The sequence below is a fragment of the Ischnura elegans genome, chromosome 2, assembly GCF_921293095.1.
Source record: "Ischnura elegans chromosome 2, ioIscEleg1.1, whole genome shotgun sequence".
Taxonomy (NCBI): Eukaryota; Metazoa; Arthropoda; class Insecta; order Odonata; family Coenagrionidae; genus Ischnura; species Ischnura elegans.
Window position 1 is genome coordinate 96,508,086 of NC_060247.1, and position 19,847 is coordinate 96,527,932.

Genomic DNA, 19,847 nt, shown 5'->3' on the forward strand with positions numbered 1-19,847 from the left:
AGAAAATTTGACTCAATACATGCCACCTTGCTCGGATCCAAGAGGACGAAGGGAGTACTATTCAAGAGCCACAGCAGCAGATATTGAGTTACGCCCTGAATGTGCCCGCTCCAAGTTTTCAGAGTGAGCACAGAGTCATTTCTCGGAGTTTCTTTTCAGCTTTGTGTAGTTTGTAGAGAGAAAATTGGGCTCATGATTGGTAAGGTACCGATAGCTTTGGCCACATCATTCGATGAGGAATTTCAGAATGACATGATGCTGCAGCATCAAGAATTCAGGGTTTTAATCCGTGATTTGAACTTTAAACGCAGAATCGGTAAAAATGACTCTATTTGGTTTGGGATTTAATAAGTAGCGAGACGAGATAAAAGGAGCTATGCCTCTAATAAGGAATGTATTATTTTGCCACGTTTCAAATAGTTTTTTCCATGTTCATATGCAGATTCTGACCGCTATACTTATTTTGAGCTGCAAAACAACGCAGCACACATTTGGAACAATTTCTTCCCAGCCAGCTTTATATATGTGTTATACTTTTCGTCAAATAACAATAAGTTTATATCTTTTCACATATTAAAAATTTGGAAAATGATTTGAATTCAAATTTTTAATATGTAAAAAGATAAAAACTTATTGTTATTTTTCCTCGTGGGTTGCTGCGCACCACAAGTGCAGCATGGAAAAGAGTCTCAGAAAGAAACCCAGAGAGACAAGACAACACCAAGAGGGGCGGACCAATGAGAAGCCAACTGAGCCCCATGAACCAACCAATGAGAAGACACCGGCCTCCGACGGGGTGTATAAGAGACAAGCGATACCTCGGATCTCCACTTCATTGACCTGAAGAAGCCTGCTGCAATGACGGCGAAACTGTTGTCTGCAGAGACCAATCTACGCGGTGCTAACCCCGAAAACCTCCACCCTGAATGCTTAGCAGACGTTTTGGTGTAGATAGTGAAGATATTACATTGGATGATAGAAAATGTCATCCGAGGCAGGATTGCAGGATCATCCTACCACCTTCCATCATTTTCGTCTGCTGAAACAAATGCGATACCTTATTTCCCATAACTTCCCCGAAACGTACAGGATCAATAAACATATACCAATTGAAGCATTTGAGGCAATAAATAACTGCCATATTTCTAGAAGTAATTGTTGGAATTTTCAGCAGAAAATAATAGAATGATCACGTAAATGCACAAGTGCATAAAAAATGGCTTCGTCAGTTGTGCATTGGGATAATGATTGACAAAGCAATGCTTTACATGATTTTTATTCAGTACTGCGCTTATAAAATGAATGACTAGTTTGTTACTAAGGATAGGAAATTTATTGATGCTAAAAACATCGCTCTTTGTCTTCATTTATCATCAGATTTATGTCTCAGTTTATCGGATAGAAATGTCTCTGTCGCCACACCAATCCTGTTCCTATATAAGTGTTTTCTCCACCTCCGGTAAAGCAACAATTTACTATACGAGTGTTTATTTGAGCACTATGGGGTCTCATTTTTTCGAGGTCGCTCCATGGTTAAGTAGAACATAAATGCTGAAACACTTTACACAAATTGAATTCTTGATCTATGGTGACTATGGCTATTATGGCGATATATTTTGGTACTCATACATAAAGGTGATATCCTTTATTAATTCAGATAAAAATTAGCAGAGTTCAATAACAAGGATTGGTGCTATCAAATAAGATATATGAACATTTCCAAGTAATGGCACAAAATTTCAAAGCAGAGAGCTAAGGCTTTTCTGCTAGCCTTAATATTACCAACATATAGAAAAGAAGTTAACTTACCCATGTTCCCTGAAATGAACACTGATGTCAATTATTTCACCAAAAACTTCAAACCGATGCCTTAGGTCAGCTTTTGTAGTTCCTTCAGCAAGACGGCCAACATATATCACTCTACGTTCTTCAACCTGAAATACATCACATGAAATTAAAATAGGCAAGGACATCAAAAGTCTAATAGATATGACACTTTCCATTCAATTTCACCCAAGCTTAAGCACAAAGCCATATTCAGGACTATGGAAATAAGGGAATATAGGTGAGCAAAAAAACAGTTAATAATCACTCTATCACATCTCAAACAACACCTTTTATTTTAACCAAAAAACAGCACAAACACAAAATGATTAAAAATTCAAAAAAAACTTACTCTTTGCTCACATAATAATTTATTTCGGGAAATCAAAGGGCTTTTCTAAAACTATGGATTGGACAGAATAAAAACAGCATTACATGACAAACCTGACGAATCTTCTCCCTCTCAATGCCTGGCTGCCAATCGGATGAAGGAGGAAGAGCTGCGAGGCCACAACTACTACTATTTGACTTAGCTCTGTGCGGTGCCCCATGTATTGGTGAGCGTGACCTACAGACCAAGCAAACCCGTTATCCCATGAATGGCAAAGATCCAAAATAAGAAAAAGCTGATATCTCGCTAATCTCCCAAAATTAAATGAAGCAATTAAAAGCCACTAATATGAACCCTAACCTAGGCAAATCACCCTTAAACATACATTTAGGATAGTACACATGACATTTAAACAGATTTTAAATAATCAAAACAAAGGGGTATAGAAGAGTATCCCAGATATTATGAGGAAAATATAAATATGAGATGTTTCTATGAGATTATAATTTGGGTTAACTTAAGATGTAACACTTCATTTCAATGTGTTAACTGCAATAATGCAAGTATGTCAGGCAATATCTAATCTTCAAGAATATTTTTGTAATATTTCACCATCGTAATTGGAAAAACCTTTCACGAAAGATTTACACATGAGCAAAACATGAAAATACAGATAAATATAAATATACCCAATCAGTGAAATGCCAAGTTATGAAGCACCATTTACTGCAAAGTCACAATACTTGATGTAGTTCAAAGCAGTCAACAACTGTTAACTACCTTAACTCCTACAATGTAATGCTAAGTCGCAGTTACTAATGCATATAATCTTGAGGTGAGTGGAGTTTAAAATTTGAGCATGGAATTTAAACACACTGCAAACTCAACTAATATTATAGAACAGCAAATACTGTAAACTCTCAATTTTATGAAGCAGAATACGATGTTTCAACAATACGAAGCAAAACTCTCAGTCCTGATGAAAAGCCTACATTAAATGCACACTGCATTTGAAAACATGAAATTCTTTGAAATTGCAAACCCCCACCGAGGTTCTCTGGAAGAAGCAATAGAGATGTGCGAATACTCGAAATTCGAGTCGAGTCGTTGGTACTGGACCCGAGTACCATTGCGAACGACGACTCGAGTCGTTTGGTTACAGAGCTGTTGAGGCCAGTAGGTTCAGAAATCTGCCGGCAGTAGGTGCTATCATCAAAGTCATGTAAGAATATAGTTTGTTAAGTTGATAAATCGTTCTATTGCCTTGGCGTCAGAGTTTCAGCTTGCTTCATGCATAACAGTCAACTACTGCAGCAGCCAACATTGGTGCCGAATACCTTTTCATCAGCGGTGGTGGTTGAACCTCTTGCAAACCAGCGGCGTATTAAGATTTGACCGCTCCATCACTCATACTTCTTATGCCATATTTTATGCCCAACCCTACGGTCTTTACTAAAACACCAAGGGAATACAGTGAAACCTCGATATAACGACACCCCACGGTGCACTAATAAACACTCGCTATAGCGAATTGTCGCTTTACCGGAGGTGGAGCAAATAATAGCCAATATACCTGTTGCGAACAGATATACAGGAACAGGAGTGGTGCGGCGACAGATAAACATCTATCCGATAAACGTAAGCATAAATCCAGACGAAAGGCGATGTTTTTTTGCATCACTAAATTTCCTTACTCAAATAACGACTAACTATTCAAGCAATTTATAAGCGCCGCACTGAATAAAAATCATGCAAAGCATTGTTTCGTCAATCATTATATTTATAGAACGACAGTTATAACATAAATTTGAGACTGATCACTCCATTAACTTCATTTCTAACAGATCGCTAGCAATTACAGAGGTTAAGGAGTCTTGATGAAAGTCTTCCGGCGGAGAAACCCTCGCTATGGCGAGAGCCAACACCGAAAGGGTCTCGTAAAAACGAATTTTTTAACATGCTTATTATAGGGTCAATTGACGGTGCATTGGCTATCTCTCGTAATAGCGGGGGTGTCGCTATAGCCCGTACTCGCTTTAACGAGGTTCCACTGTACATAAATTTTTAAAAGTTTTCTATGAAAAAAATACGTAACTTTTAGGTTTTAGCGGAAAACTGCTGCTTTTTTCAGTGTTTTACCGCACAAATGGTGCCATATTTAGCCTATTTGAGTACTATGCACGTCCGATGTCCTTTTTTGTTTTTTGTTCCTTGTTGACATTTTGTTTCCTACTTAATCTAACCAAAACTTACAAAATAAGAGTTGCTATGGTTAATTAAATGAACTGAGAAATAAAGAATGGTTTATTTTGGCATAATAAGCTAATTTTCCGAGAAGATCCATAAAAATTGCTGATAAAATTTTTAATAAAAATTACCAAGATTCCAAAATTCTTGCAATTTTAGCAAGAAAGTATTTGTCCATTCCAGCCACTCAAGTCTGTTTCAAAAGATAATTTTCTACAGGCAGTAATACCATAATGTTGTAATATGGAGACGTCAAAACCTACCACCTGCACATGTAGAGCAATTGGTTTTTCTGCATGAGAATTTGAAAGTATTAAATCTTACATAATTCATTTACGTATAAAATCTTTATTATAATTATGCAAATGACTTTACTCAGGCCTCTTCCTAGCAATGTGGATACATATTTAAATTAAAGTTTAGATATATTACTAGAGGTTAATTCATTTCAATTTTGCTCATGGAACCATTTTTAAGACATTAATTTTCTTTCAACTCCTACTTCTGACATAGTTATGTCCCTCATCATGTCTTCCTTTTTACTTCAGGCTAAGCGTCCAGAAGAGAAAATTCACTTGGGTATTGGAAAAATGAGAATATGTTGGTGCATGCATTATAATGTTGCCAGATCCAAAAGTTACCAAACTCAACTAGACACTCCCAAGTAGTTTACAACTCGACTCGAGATCAAAAAGTACAGTAAAACCTCTTTACATCGTAATGGAGGGGACCAAAATTTGGGCAATTTGATGTATGGAGGTTCACTATAGAGAGGTTTTAGTGGTAGGCACCATTTTTTCATATCCTTGGGAAATGAAAGGTGCTACTGTCTTTTAAGCCATTATATTAATATATTTAAATATATAGGTATGCATAAGTGAACATATATTTACAATTTAATGGTTACACAAAGGTAAAAGTAAATTGTTCAAGAGGCCTTTTTAGAAAATAAATTAGTTAATGGGTTTGCTTAAAAATGTATTCAAACTCTTTTGAAATAATGTTTTCAATTCCACGAGCACTTTTTAATGCCATTTTCACTGTAAATAAATCACTGGCTGTTTTCGTTAATGCCTTTTGACCTAAGAAATAATTCCCTGGTCTAAGGGTTGTAATTTACTTATAGTGTTCGGAGGAAAGAACAATAGTTTTATATTTCTAAACATAATTTCTTCATCCTCATATTTAACTGCCTGAGTTTTTTTATTTGTGCAGCCTAGCCAGTTTCTTCTGTTTTTCCTCGGTTATTTAAAATAGATGTTAGGGTGAATGATGGTATTCCAAAGGTCACTGCCTTCTGCCTGTCCTCGCTGATGGCTAGGAAAATTGCAATTATGTGGTAATGTCAAGCAGTCGCCTTCTTTTATTTCTCGAATCCATCATCAGCCTATGATTAATTAAGTAATTTTCATATTTGTTCATATTTATGGCAAATAATTGAAAATACTCCTTAATATATCTTTTAGAATTGATTTATCATTCTTATAACATGTGACTTATTAAAGATTATAAAAAAATAAATAAACACGTGACTACCGCAAAAAAATAGACAAAAAATTGAGCGTAATTTTGAAAATTTTGTTGAATTGCCTCTCTCCAAAATACAATGCACGTAGCGTTCCGAAGAAAAACTCTGTCGAGGGCACACAGAAACGCTAGGTCTGCGAAAGGACGTGATTTCCTGGTGAGAATGCTGGGCGAACTACTTCAGAATGCAGCGGCGACGGTAAAAAATTTCATTGCCCTACCGCGTATCAGCTAATTAGCTGCCTCCTTCACCTAAAACTGCTGCGCATGGATTGATGTTCGTTCAGTATTGCTAGAAATTGACGTCCCGGACTCCCGATGGAATAGTCAGATTTCGCGGCATAAATATGCAGGCAAGACATAAGACTGTCGCTAGGAGCAAAAAATTTTAAACTACGATCGTTCACGAGAGCATCGAAAAAATTACCAAGGCGGTAGTAAGAAAGTGCTACACCAGGAAATAAGGGAATAAAATAATTGCGAAACTGTATTTGATTTATTTCAAGTCGCGGAAAATTCTCGAAATGTTTTAATTTTAGAAGCGGAAGTAGCAATGCGGTCGAGTAATTCAGTCTCCATGGATGGGAGTGAAGTTAGTTGAAATATTTCCGTCAGCTAGTGATTATAGGCTGCGCTGGTCGCCTCTTTTATTAACTGAACATAGTATGTAGGCACTTACAAGAAAATAAAGCCATCAGTAAAAGAAAGCGAGTGTTATCGCGCGATTTTGACCGTGATTCGAGAGAAAACGATGTGTTCTGTCTTCATTTGCCGTCACTTAATATTATTAGGATAGTTGGATGCCCTAACTAATGGTTAACGTGAAATTATTTAAGGTGTATAAGAAAAAAATAAGCGTGAAACATTTATCGCTGAAAATGTCATTCCATGTAGGTAATCGCGGCTGCATTAATGGTCTCTAGTTGTCTCGGTACGATTTGCGGAGGTAGTTAGGCCGTCACGGGGATGCCTTGTTGGTACGATGTATGGAGGTTTTACGAGATAAAGAGGTTCACTATATAGAGGTTTTCCTATAAATTTACATGTAAATCTGACAGGACCAGAGGGTTGGTACGAAGTATGGAGGTTTACGATGTAAAGAGGTTCACTACATAGAGGTTTTACTGTCACATATCCCTAAGAAGTAATACTTGTTTCTATGAACATGGACAAAACATTTTGGGAAAAAACAATTGTCAATGACTTATTTACTGTGTTAGTTCATTTCTTTGTGCATTTTTAACACTATCCTGCATTGAATTGAAAGACTGGAAGATGGAGATTACACGAAATAACTAGGAGCAGACAAAATGAAGAATAGAAACGAGGCATGCAGTAGCTCTGGGCTGTCTGTCTTCCGTAAACCCCCCCTCCAAACTCTATTCCCCAGCCCATATGCCTCTCAGTACTTCTCATGGTATTCAAGAAGATGAAAGTATCAAATGGTATACCATGAGTGAGTGAATGGTATACCATGATGTGAGTGAATACTTTTATGCACTTCAGTACATCCTGTCTAGGGACTATGTTTCCATTTATAAGTTTGTTCTATAATTTTGCTAAGGATTTGAAAGATTTAAAAGATAAATATGGAAGAAAATTCAAATCTTAAATCTTTTACAGTATTACGGGTTTTATAGGACTAGACCCTCGTTAATACGAACAATTTTACTACGAAGTTCTCCTTTATACGAAGAAAATCATTGATCCCGACAAAAAGGCTAATCCAATCTAAAATAAAATAAACGTTATTACGAAATTTTCACTTTTATGAAATTACTAATCTCAATTCCAGTCCCTGAGATTATAAAGAGAACTTTATTTCGAAGTTCCACAGATAAGCAATGTCGTTCATATACGAACTAATGGCATTTTATAATACACAAACGGCAATTTTAAAGGTCAATATACACAACGCTACGTCATAATCATTGCACTATGTTTCACTTCTCCTCATACATTGTGCCAAAAGTGGGTCCAAAATTTCAAATTCGGCGCCTTTGGAGTTGGCCGATGTGACACCATATGGGGTAAATGAACTCGCACTTTTGGCAGTCTGAACAGTGTCAATTAAATCCATTACGAAATCAGCAATTGTTCAGCGCTTTGCCCCTTCTTCCTTCCCACGGACAGCTCATTTAATTCGACTCCATCCGCATCACACCTGCAGCTACATCAGTTCGTAACAACCGTGAGCCAATGCAAAATTGCAACGCAGCATTGCATTTTGCAGGATAACCAGACTTTACGATGCCTTGCATAGCCTTAAGAGAAAGGTCTGGGAGCGCATCTTTTATGTTTGTAGAAGACTCACTGTATTTGTGCATAATTTAATCGCATATATCATACTCTGAAGTCATTCCGCCATGCGAGCGTAAGCACGGGATAGTAAAGAGACAAGAAATTTTTTTTTGTGACGATTCCTAAAAGAATCACTCTTATGAAGTCCGTTATTACAAATCTCCGGTTTTTTGGTTCCATGAACTTCATAATAACGAGAGTTTACTATATACAGTAGAAATCTGCAGGAACTAGTTCTGAATATACCGTGAAAATGAAGGATCTAAGAGCATCTACCAACACACCATTGGCGTCCCAGAACTAATATTGGAACTACAGCCAATTGACAATGAATTATCAGGCAAGGGGCACTCACTTGACCCATCATCAGACCATCTTGGATAGCGGGATGTCCATGCTCCTGTAAGCCCTAGCAGATTATAGCCTCTTGTTACTCTCTTTGGAACTCATCCTCCAAATAATCTTTTTAATAAATGATTAATTCCACAGAGAGCCAATGGATCGTGATTAGATTCCCGATCCAGGGGAATTTTTTCTCATGGCATTTAATGTGAAGCATTTTATAGTTAAAGTTTACCTATACTGACTTATTCATCCTGCATGAAATTCATTATGAAATACATACTTGCCATAGAACTAGCAAAAACATAAACACTTGTTACAGCCAGATCCTTTACCTATTTACCTACGAACCAACCAAAACAAAAATATCTCACGCTATAGACCATACTTGTTATAACAGACTTCTACTGCTGCCCCAAGACGTATAGAATTCTATTCTAGTGAGCAAAATTCTCTTCTAGTTTGAAAAAATTCCTGTATCACAAGCTAAAACAAAATCATTCTAATATTTTTAGGATCATTTTTAGACACACTACAATTGCTTCCAAAAGAATATTCCAAATGAAAAATTTTAAATTGTATACAAAGGAAATGTACAGAAAATAGGCCTGGAGTAGAACAGGAAAATATTTACCTGGAGTAACAGGAAGAGCAATCGGAACTCCACGAAGGAGAGCGTGATGAGTGAGATCGACAGCTTCGGCGTCTCACTTCAGCATCCTTATGACTACGTCTTCTATTTCGCCTTCTGGACTGCCGATCTCCACTTCGGTGAGGAGAAGGAGAATGAGATGATGGTGTGATTGAACGAAGGGATGATGAAGGGGAAGAGCCACAGGAGGTCAGTGATGATGGAGATTTCACCTGAGAATGACCGTGCTGCATCGAGGATGATCTCCTCATGTGATGACTACTTCCTTTCCCTCCAACACTATAATATAAGGAACATCAAAATTTTACATTGTTTTGAAAAAAACCCTACAACATTCCAATAATAATGCAAAACAGAAATACACAGGGTGAATGCTAATGAAGATTGAATTGTAGTGCTGCTTGACAAAACAGCTTCTTTAACATGGAAGTAAGATGACCTTACAAGCCTTAAGAGTGATAGGTAAGTTGAAAAAATAAATTTACGTCAGATACTTTCATACAAGCACTATTAACTTCAACATTGCACATTACTACTACAAGTACTTATTCAAAGATACTTCCCAATCATTTAAACTTTCCACAATGAGCAAGTTAGGCCTTAACTGCAATACACCAGGAAATCCAATGATTTGCATACCATGCAACAGAATTTTAAATTATGTTCCAGTGGTCTCAAAGTCACGGGGATAAAACTATTAATGCAATCTCATGCAATGCTAAAAAAGAGAATACTTTGAATGCCAAAGAACCATCTCCTTGAGAAATGTCTCCACAAAGTTGAGGACTCATTTATGAGGGTTTTTCCGCACAAAGATGTTTTTCATTGTTCTCATCATACCTTTGGAAATACAGTAGAACTTGTTTAGTACGTTTCTGAAGGGACCACAAAACGTACTATCCAGGAAAATGTGCTAAACAGGCAGGTAGATACAGGCGGTCCTCGACTTTCGTACAATTCGCACTTTCGTACGTTCAAAATCGACACCTTTTACTCGACTTTCGTACGCTAAATTCGGACTTTCGGACGTTGGTCTGTAATTTTTTAAAAATTCCCGCGATGTTTATTGCGCATCCCAACATTCAATTGTTTCAAATGGCAGTATCGGCAGTATATGCGAACAATACGAACGTATATAATGAAGGGAATTGTTGGTAATTGACTCTAATCTAGGTGATTTATTTGGGAGAGAGACTGCCAGTTATAGGCTCCTTTATCAAGGGAAGAAGAAAGCCTTCATTGAAGATATTTTTCAAAAGAAGTTGACTAGACATCATCGAATAGCTTTCAATAAAACTAGTAAGACCTTTCTAATTGTGTTTTTTCGTTTGAGTGCTGTTTAATTCATGTAAACCTTCAGCAACGATATTGCACGAAATATCACCCGAATTCCGTTTGTCTTTTGTCTTTTTTGAATAACATGCAGAATATATGCGATCACGAATGTCACCTGCCAAATATCGAATTTTGGTGTAAAAATTAAAAGGTATCCAGAGTGCGGGCTCAACAAATACATTTTGTTATGCTTCTTGATATGTCCTTTTATTTATAGTGGACGCAATAAGTGGAATGTCAACTTAAACGCCAAGAGGAAGTTTCACTCGATAGCCAACGGAGTTCTTGTTTTTTAAACTTTTATTTGGATTTTCTGCGTATTTTCGAAAGAAATTAGATGATGCGAGGAGTTTTATTCACATATTATTAAAATTAAGTCAATTGAAATGAATTCCGTGAAAAAAAAAGGTTTTAGTCCGTAAATTCCGCTCTTTTGGAACGTAACCCCTAATTAGTATGGAAGTCAATGGTTCGACTTTCGTACATTCGACTTTTGTACAAGTTTTCGGGAACGCATTGTGTACGAAAGTCGGGGACCGCCTGTAATAGCAATTGGGGTAAAAGCACTCTGCAGAAAAGCCGTCATAATTAGAATTACTTTTGGAAGTTCTCGTAGGATCGTCTTCCTGGACTCTTTCCAAATTGAAAATCAAGAAAATGAGCACTGCATTGCAAAAACAGTACCATGTGAATGAAAATCAATGTTTCATGGATTTACCGGAAACAATTACAAAAAAGGCATCATTCTCCCGTGATTTGTCATATCCTGTGATTTGTCATGTTTTAAGAGGACAAGTTAAGCTAAGTAATTTCTTCTTTCTCACAGCTTTCTCAGAGAATCATTTGGCTGTTTTAAAACATCATAAAAATTGGTAAAACTCTATTTACCATTATTCATGGCAACCGCCTTATGCACTCGTTCTTGGAATGAAACCCTATCGATTATTATGTCGATTGATATATTGATATGACGATTAATAACGCACTTAAAGATTATTACAAGCACATTTTCATATTTGACAGTTTAAATTCACATAAAAATTTGTCCAATGTAGTCTATTTTCTATTTCTTGCACCAAGATCAAGAATTTTTGCGCTAAGCTTCGCATGTAGATCGAAAGCATTGTCTGCTCCCACAACAATTGTCAAGTAATGACGCACATAGCACTTGCATTGAGAAATGCATTTAGATGCATCACGGTTTCAGAAAGAGAAGTGTGGGATGAAAGTAAGAAGGTTTATGGTTGATAATAATAAAATAACTTATGAATTTGAAAGGTTAAACACCTTAAAAAATATGAGGAAACGACTTGCGGGCTGCATCATGGCAAGTAATTGAGCATAATACCCAGAAAAGGGCCACTATTTAAAACATACTAACCAAAAAGTTTTCCCTGTTTTTTGCTCAGATGTTACTGGGACCGAGAGAAATCACCGTGTTAAGGAGGAAAACGTGCTAAAGAGTAACGTACTAACCAAGTTCCACTGTATAGTACATTCTACACATTCCTTATGTCTGAGGTATAGATAAATAAATATTCTTAATCCGGAATGTGTCCGGTCGCATGCATTCCAGATCATCAATCTTCTACTGTATGTCTAAAAAAATTAATCTTTCCTGAAAAATGGAGATGATAGCCAAAACACAATACATTACCAATAATAATAAAAGGAACAAAACAACATACATACCTTCTAGCTCGAGAATTATGACGACGACCTTTGTGAGAATGGCCTGATCTACAATGACAGCTATGATTGCCACGATGGTGGCGATGGCGTCTGCCCCTCCCCTGATTCATAGAAGATGTTGATGAGGAACGAGATGAGCATGATGACACTGATCCATATGATGAATGGGAGAGTACAGAGGAATTGGAGGAGGCAGAATCATTTCTATTGCGATGATGAGATCTGTAATTACGCCGTCTTCGGTCACGGGATCTAGCAGCCCTGCATTAAATGATGGAAAAATACATTTTTATTTATATATTTAATGAATTCACATTACAAAGAGGCAAATGCCAAATGGAAATGAAAAGATATATGTTAAAAATATACTTTGATAACACTATTCAAGTGCACTTTGTTGTATTAGTGGATGATCTGGGTTTTTCTAACATATGATCACTTTTGACGATGTTATAAAATTTTTTTGCATAATATCAATTCATTGCAAAACAATAAATAAAATCTTAATTAATCATTATGGCATGAGTAACCTTGAAAATTAAGTCACACCATCTGCTTGTCCGATCCAAATGTTCAGTACAGCTCTCGCATAAGACTTGTCAAAACCATAACGTTAATAAACTTGATAACAAATATTGGTGGCATTGAAGTTTATAGCTGATGCAGATAACTATTGTCTAGAGCAGTTATCACATCCACAGACTTAAATATTACATACCTTAGGTATGTATTGCCAATAGGAGATGAAATACTACATGAGAGAAAATTGTAAATGTTTGTGTGTTACCACTAAATTTTACTTTTGAAATTACTTTAAACAATTAAATGTAAAAATTCACAGAAACATCAATTAATGAATTTATTACACATTTAGTGTCTAATACAAAGACTAATCTTTGAAATAAGCCTTAAATCATGGCTTCCCAGCAAAATGGGTGGTGAAATAGTGAGAATTATACGATTCAAGGCATGTTTTTTTGGCAAAGATGCAAAAAAAATTAAAATGGGTATAAAAAAATATTTTTTTATAAAACAGCCTCACAGTATTTAGTTTGAAGTGAATTGACCTACACAAATTATCCTAGGATTTTAACAATCCTAAAGGCCACACATATGTTGAACTGAGGAGGAATGGCCAATATGATAGAAGTGCCACAGGACACAACGCGCACATCATGAATATAAAGACTTTACCAAGGTAAAGATTTTTAAATAAACTAAGCTGCCCTTTTAAAAATATTCAAAAGTGCTAAGCATTACACAAACAAATTTAACAACCACATCAAGCCAATTGGAACTTGATTTTAAGAGGGAAATATATCTTAACTTCAGCCACAAAAAACAACAAAATGTAAAAAATAGGAATTCCATTGTTTAATAACTGAAATGAACTTCAATAACTATCATTGTTAAAATTCAATTTCACCACTTGTGCCAAGAATCTTGCAGATAATAATTTTAAAAAAATAAACATTTAATAGCGCACTCAAAATCACACGTAAAGTAAATCACATGCATAGTAAATTTTGTTTTCAATCATTTGATATCTCTCATTAAATACAAATGATAAGTGCCTTACAGTACATCTGAAGGGTAAGCTTTGAGCCTGAGAACAGGTGTAGAGCACAGGTCCAGTAATGAATAAGAATTCTTTCCCCAAAACATTATTTTTGAGACAATGCATAATATTATTACCAGTCCATCTCATTCCATCAAAATGTGACATGATGACCACACATGAACTTCACCAATCAATTAACAGATTTGCCATTTTATCATAAGCTCACACACTAACCCACCCATTAATTATTATTAAAATTAAATAAAATTTCACTGAAGTCAGCAGCAATATAAAATTGCATCTTTTTGACAACCTTATGAATTTTAAAATGTTACAAAGCTCTCACTGTTAACAGATTTTAGTAAGCATCAAAAATAATTCTCAAATGAAAATGATACCATTTCTTACCCCCATCCTAAGCTTCAATGAATTTGATCAGGCTATACTTGACATCTTCATAATTGCTTATAAACAAGGGAGTTACTAAAGGAAGGTGCAGAGGCCAAAGGTTTCCTCAAGTGAGGAAACTAAGTATTGTGAACAAGCTGTTTACCATCTGCCTTTAACGTGATCGAATATCCCACAGATGACAGTGGGCTCCACCGATGGTGGTGTTGCATTAAGGTAATTTTTTGGAAAACAATTTATTCAGGTGGTGGATTGATTGTAACCTGACATTTTCACAGTACATATGTTATGATCTAAAATTGACTTTTATCCTCATGCATGCAATACAGTGGATGCTTACAGGTTGCATACCAGATGCAGACTCGACTCGTAGAGACTTTTACATGAAATATTTTCTGTTGCTCAGTCAATAATGAGAACACGTGGCTGTGATTTTCACAAATTTTCTAAATATACATTTGTTTACATAAAAATTGGGATGCATTAATGAACAGTTCAATGACATTCAGTGTAAACTTCACCAGTCCTGGCTGGCAACAACCAGTATGGAGTGATTAATCTTTCATTGGGCTGAGTATAACTGGACTAAATGTCACCTACCATCTGCAGACTAACCATACCATCTCCACAATGCACATCGTTAAAGAAATGTTTTTCCAAATTCTACATGTGTACACAGCAGGAGATCTTTATTGTTGTATTTATCTCATCCTACTTATGAATATGGTGTTGCTTGTTTACATATAGCTCATTCAAACATGTCATTCATGCATGCTTAATGGGTTACTTTCACATGGTCCACCATTTCTTGCTTGACATTTTATTGTCGCAAGTCTTAAATAAATGCTAGTTACATACAAAATCAGGTTCCCACTCAATCTAAATTATAAAATTCACGGTTTTTTCCAGGTTTTCATGGTCTAAATGTCTTCAAATTCACGGTTTGTAGATAAACCATTTTAGGCAAGTATATTGATCACATAACAATCATCGGCCGCACGTTAACTACAAATTTAACAAACACAACAGACAACGTGAATGGAAACGCAGCAATGAAAGTGCTCTCTCTCCTGACATAACATATCGTTCACAAAATTCAGCTCCGGCTAGAGGTTGTGAGTGGGATAATAGAGGGACCAGGGTGCCAGGGAAGTTAAGAAGAGTAACTGGTACACGCTTAACGTCAATGCGTCATCAGAGTACACGGACCAATAATTGTGCCTCAAAAGACGTGTCCAGACAAATCCTCAGCCATGCCTACGTGTCACTGACCTTGAAATATGATCAAAATGACCATTTCTTATCTTATCAAGGCTTATTCATGGTTTTAAGGTTTTCAAGGTTGAGTGGGAACCCTGATACTTATTGTTAGTCCGAAAGTAAGCTAAGAAAAAAGGTTTCTTTTCCCAAACCTGCAATGTTGTCTGAATCACTAATATGCAATTTGGTATCACCTTCTCATGAGTGTGACACTATGATATATATAGCTACTGCCAAAGAATAGTGACATTGTATGGATGGCTTGGCATTATTACCTTTTGGTACCACATTTGCGTCCAGTATTCTATACTCATGACATGGGTGTACCCAGTATGGGACAGGAGGGGGAAGCTGCCCCCCCTTGAAAGCGAAAGTAAATATGTATAATTCAAAACGAAAGTCTTAATGAATGTCTTAAAATCCAAGAAAAGCGATATTAGTTTAAAACTTGTAATTAAAATATAAATAGTTTCTCCAAGCAAATAATTTTAAAAACTAATAAAGCACTGTTACAATTTTCTTGAAATTTTGGTTTCCATAACCTTTTCTGTGTTACAACTTGAGCGACCACTGATTGCCCCCTCTAGTTGTGATCCTGTGCACGCCCTTGACTCATGAGTGAATATTAATAACTTTAAGTTACATCGCAGGTGGTAAGTCATTAAAAAATTGATTGATTTACCTTTTTTGATCATCGAAGGGTGACTTCTCATCAGGGACTTTCTCTTTTTCTTCACTGCATTTAGTTTGCACTTCCACACTATGCATCTTCGGCTTCTCACTTGATGCATCTTCACTAACTTTCTGCTCGGGAACCTCTGACTGATTTGCCTCTGTGTTCACAGAAGCCTCACTAACTACATCTACCTTGGCACTAACTACATCACTCATTCCACTGGGATCCTCCTTTGGCATGGGAATCTCAGACAGCTGCACTTCACACGGGTAAACTTTCTGTTTCTCTAACTCTGACCTACGACTACGATACTCTTGCAGATTCAGTTTACGCTTTGGTTTCTGCACTTCATGTTCCTGAGAACCAGCAGAGGGCACTGTCCCGCGTGCACCATCCACTTCATCAGGATGGCCTATAGAGTGCTTGTCCGGGTTCAACTCACTGACAGTGGGGCAGGAACCTGCCTCTTCCCCAGCATCACTCACTTCACCAGACTCAAGGCCACTGTCTTTCTTTGAATTCTTCTCATAACAACAGCCTACATCCAACTTTCTAGACCTATCAGAGATATTCTTCACTACACCAGTCACTCTCCTATCAACTGCACCAACTTGTGAAACAGTTTGGGAGGGATCTGTACCTCGCACAGGAGGATTCTGTATGGCAGGTTTTGCAACTATGCTACGAGCATTAGAGCCAACTGTAGGAAGTGCACCACTAGTTGTCTCCTTGCGGCCACGCCGTGACTTGCAGGCCTCACTGGCATACTCAGAGGCATCAGAATGATAAAATGAAGGTGGACGAGCCATCTCAGAAGAGCAGTAGTCATGGTCTAGCTGAACTGACTCACCCCCTCCAAGTTGACCACCAGAAACCTTAAGGGGTAAAATGAAGACACTAAGTTTAGAAACAATTTATAATACCCATATCAAGTAAGACCTCCAGCAAAATAGTTCATCGCACATTTACAAGGATGCACCCACCCCGAAGATGATTGTGTGGGTCAGCTACTAAGAATTTTACACTGGTCAGTACAGCACTTGTTAAGTTGTTAATGACAGTGAATGTTTGTTCAAATGAGTAGATTTAATTGTACTCTAATTGTAAGAGGTATTGATTGCTTTCTTTCCATGGCTTGCTGGGCTAGACATTTAACTGAATAACATCAAGCCAGGGTAACCACATACTCGACACTTTTTGTAACCAAATATCACATCCTTGCAACACATTTAAAAAAAATAATGCTGGTCACAGCTCAAATATAATAAAAATTCAATTATAGTTATACAGTAGACTTTCGTTATTACGAAGTTCACAGGACCGAAAAACCAGAGGTTCTTAATAACAAAGTTTGTTTGAATGTTTCTTTTAGGAATCGTCGAAAAAAAACAGTATATGATAAACACTATTCAATTATGCACAAATATACATTAGCTGGAAAATTCGTTTCAGTTTCTCAATAGAAGAATGCAGCATGACGCAATCGAAGGTTGATATCTTCCTGAATACAGTAAGTCCTCGTTATACGAACTAGATGCGTTCCAAGACCTTGTTCGTAGGTTGATAAACCAACAGCCCGGCTGCTGAGAGTTCTGCGATGACAGGTAAAATGGTCTAGGTCAGGGTTGGGGGCAGGTTGCCAGGTAAGACAGGGAAATGCCCACATCACTTGTAAACCAAAGGGTCCCATGAAGAGAGAAGCCAGAAGGGACGACAAGCATGCAGGACCCAAAGGAAGAATCACTTGGTTTGGTGATTCGAAGAAAGGCCTTGTGTTGGTGGATCAGGCTTATTTCGGTGCTCCACATGCATTTGACAACGTTGTTTGAGTAGGTTAAGGTGTAAGGTGCGTTGGGGGAGCAAACCATGCTGGCGCAGGGTTTACCGCCCTTCCTATTGTGCTGTCATCAGACAACTCTCGCCGGCCAGACTGTATGCAAGGAATCGAGTAGAGGTTATCCTACAGAATCCAACACTGCATCACACTTGTGTACTGAGTCATGATTGCGGCAAACTGATTTAGCTGGGCGTGCAACGCAGCCGGAGCAAAAAAAATTGCTCTCCCCAGTAAGGAAGAACGGGCGAAATGCTGAACAGTTCCTAAATTCACACCGGATTCAATGATACTTTTTACAGATTATGCCCGAGTTTAAGTGCGAGTTCCTCCACGCCACACCGCGTCGCATCAGCCATATCGAAAGGCGCCAAATACGAAATTTGAAAATTTTGAATGCTCGTATCTCTGAAAGTTCGTGAATCGAATCGAAATGTTCGTCCAATTTACGAGTGGTTATGAGTGGATCACCCTGACTCCATAGGATTGAAGCTTATTATATGATGTTGCATTTACACTGAAGAAAGAAACATAATTGACGCTCTTGGGCAGAGTACACGAGAAGAACTTAAACATGGCATGATTATTAAAGCTTAGGGTTGGGTATATCCCACTAAATTCTGTTGCTTATCTGTGGAACTTCGCAATAAAGTTCATTCTGTAACCGCTGGGACCGGATTGAGGCTCGTAAAAACAAAATTTCACAATAACATTTCTTTTTCTGTAGCTTGGATAGGCATTTTCACCGGGACTAACGATTTGGTTGGTAATAACGAGAACTTCATAATGACGTTGTTCGTATTAACGAGAGTCTACTATACAGTTCTGACCTTCCACCAAATATTTACCATTTCACACGTAGCATAGTCATTAAATACAAATGTTCAATTACTGACCCTTTTTTCTGATAATAATGGTCTAAAAAAATGAGTGCGTTGATATTTTTGAGCTTAACCATATGCCTGCCTGAATTGAGAAATCGAATGACCACATCATAGACCTTTTAAGATCATCTAAAAGCACACTGTTGACCAGCTAGAACTAATACTTGAATTCTCCACAATCAGGGACGAGTTCTCAGGTATGAAAAAATCAAAAAGACCCTTCTGGAAATCAGGAGCACTCAAATTGAGTGTCTATGGAGCAATTACATTCATGGAGAAATTCAATTCAAAGAGAGCTCACTCAGAACTGTTGCTAATGGCTTCCAGGTGCAGCTGTGTGTTGTGCTTCGTCTTGCAAGCTTCCGCGTACGTTACAGGGCACATCTTCAGGCGATGAATGCCTGATGATGCGCCCTGTAACGGACGCGAAAGCTTGCAAGACAAGGCGCAACATGCAGCTGCACCCGGAAACCATTAGCAACGATGCCCCTCGCTGCGAAAACCTACGTTCAAAGCTCACTCAGAACTGCTGTACTTAGAACAATAATTTTGGATGGAAGTGACTATGGTAATTGAATAAATTAAGCTTTATAGCAAGATATAATTAATGGATTTGCCCTACTACACAATAACATGACTTTCATTTAAACTACACAGAGCAAAGCTCCACTTTTCATGCCTGCTCAAACTTTTTTCCAATTTGTTTGTTTCCAAGAGATTGTGACAGAACAGAATCCTTAAGTACTACCAGAGAGGAGAAGAGAGGGCCAGCCTTTATGGGGATAAGGATATACATTTGTTGTTGTGAATTGCTGTCGAGAGAGGGCAGTGGCGTACTCTCGTACGGGTAAGCTGACCTTGGGTCCTCTCCCTCCCTTCTTTCCCCTCACTATTTGACGGGGGGACACTCGTGACATTCGACACCTCGGTCCGACGGGAGACGAAATCAGATCGGGCTGTGTGAGGGAGAGAG

The 19,847-nt window shown here is 37.5% G+C and overlaps 1 protein-coding gene across 5 annotated transcripts in view; it reads right to left on the minus strand.

The window, feature by feature from the left end:
- LOC124154201 (serine/arginine repetitive matrix protein 2) overlaps window positions 1-19,847 on the minus strand; it is a 109,963-nt gene that overhangs the window by 6,957 nt on the left and 83,159 nt on the right. For 4 of the 5 annotated variants that reach the window (XM_046527780.1, XM_046527777.1, XM_046527778.1 and 1 more), the window contains exons 8-12: window positions 16,163-17,031; window positions 12,252-12,512; window positions 9,207-9,503; window positions 2,260-2,392; window positions 1,810-1,934 (exon numbers count right to left, since the gene is read on the minus strand). In XM_046527780.1, the coding sequence (XP_046383736.1) occupies window positions 1,810-1,934; window positions 2,260-2,392; window positions 9,207-9,503; window positions 12,252-12,512; window positions 16,163-17,031 (1,685 nt within the window). The remainder of the gene's footprint in view (window positions 1-1,809; window positions 1,935-2,259; window positions 2,393-9,206; window positions 9,504-12,251; window positions 12,513-16,162; window positions 17,032-19,847) is intronic. The other variant, XM_046527781.1, reaches the window with a different exon arrangement.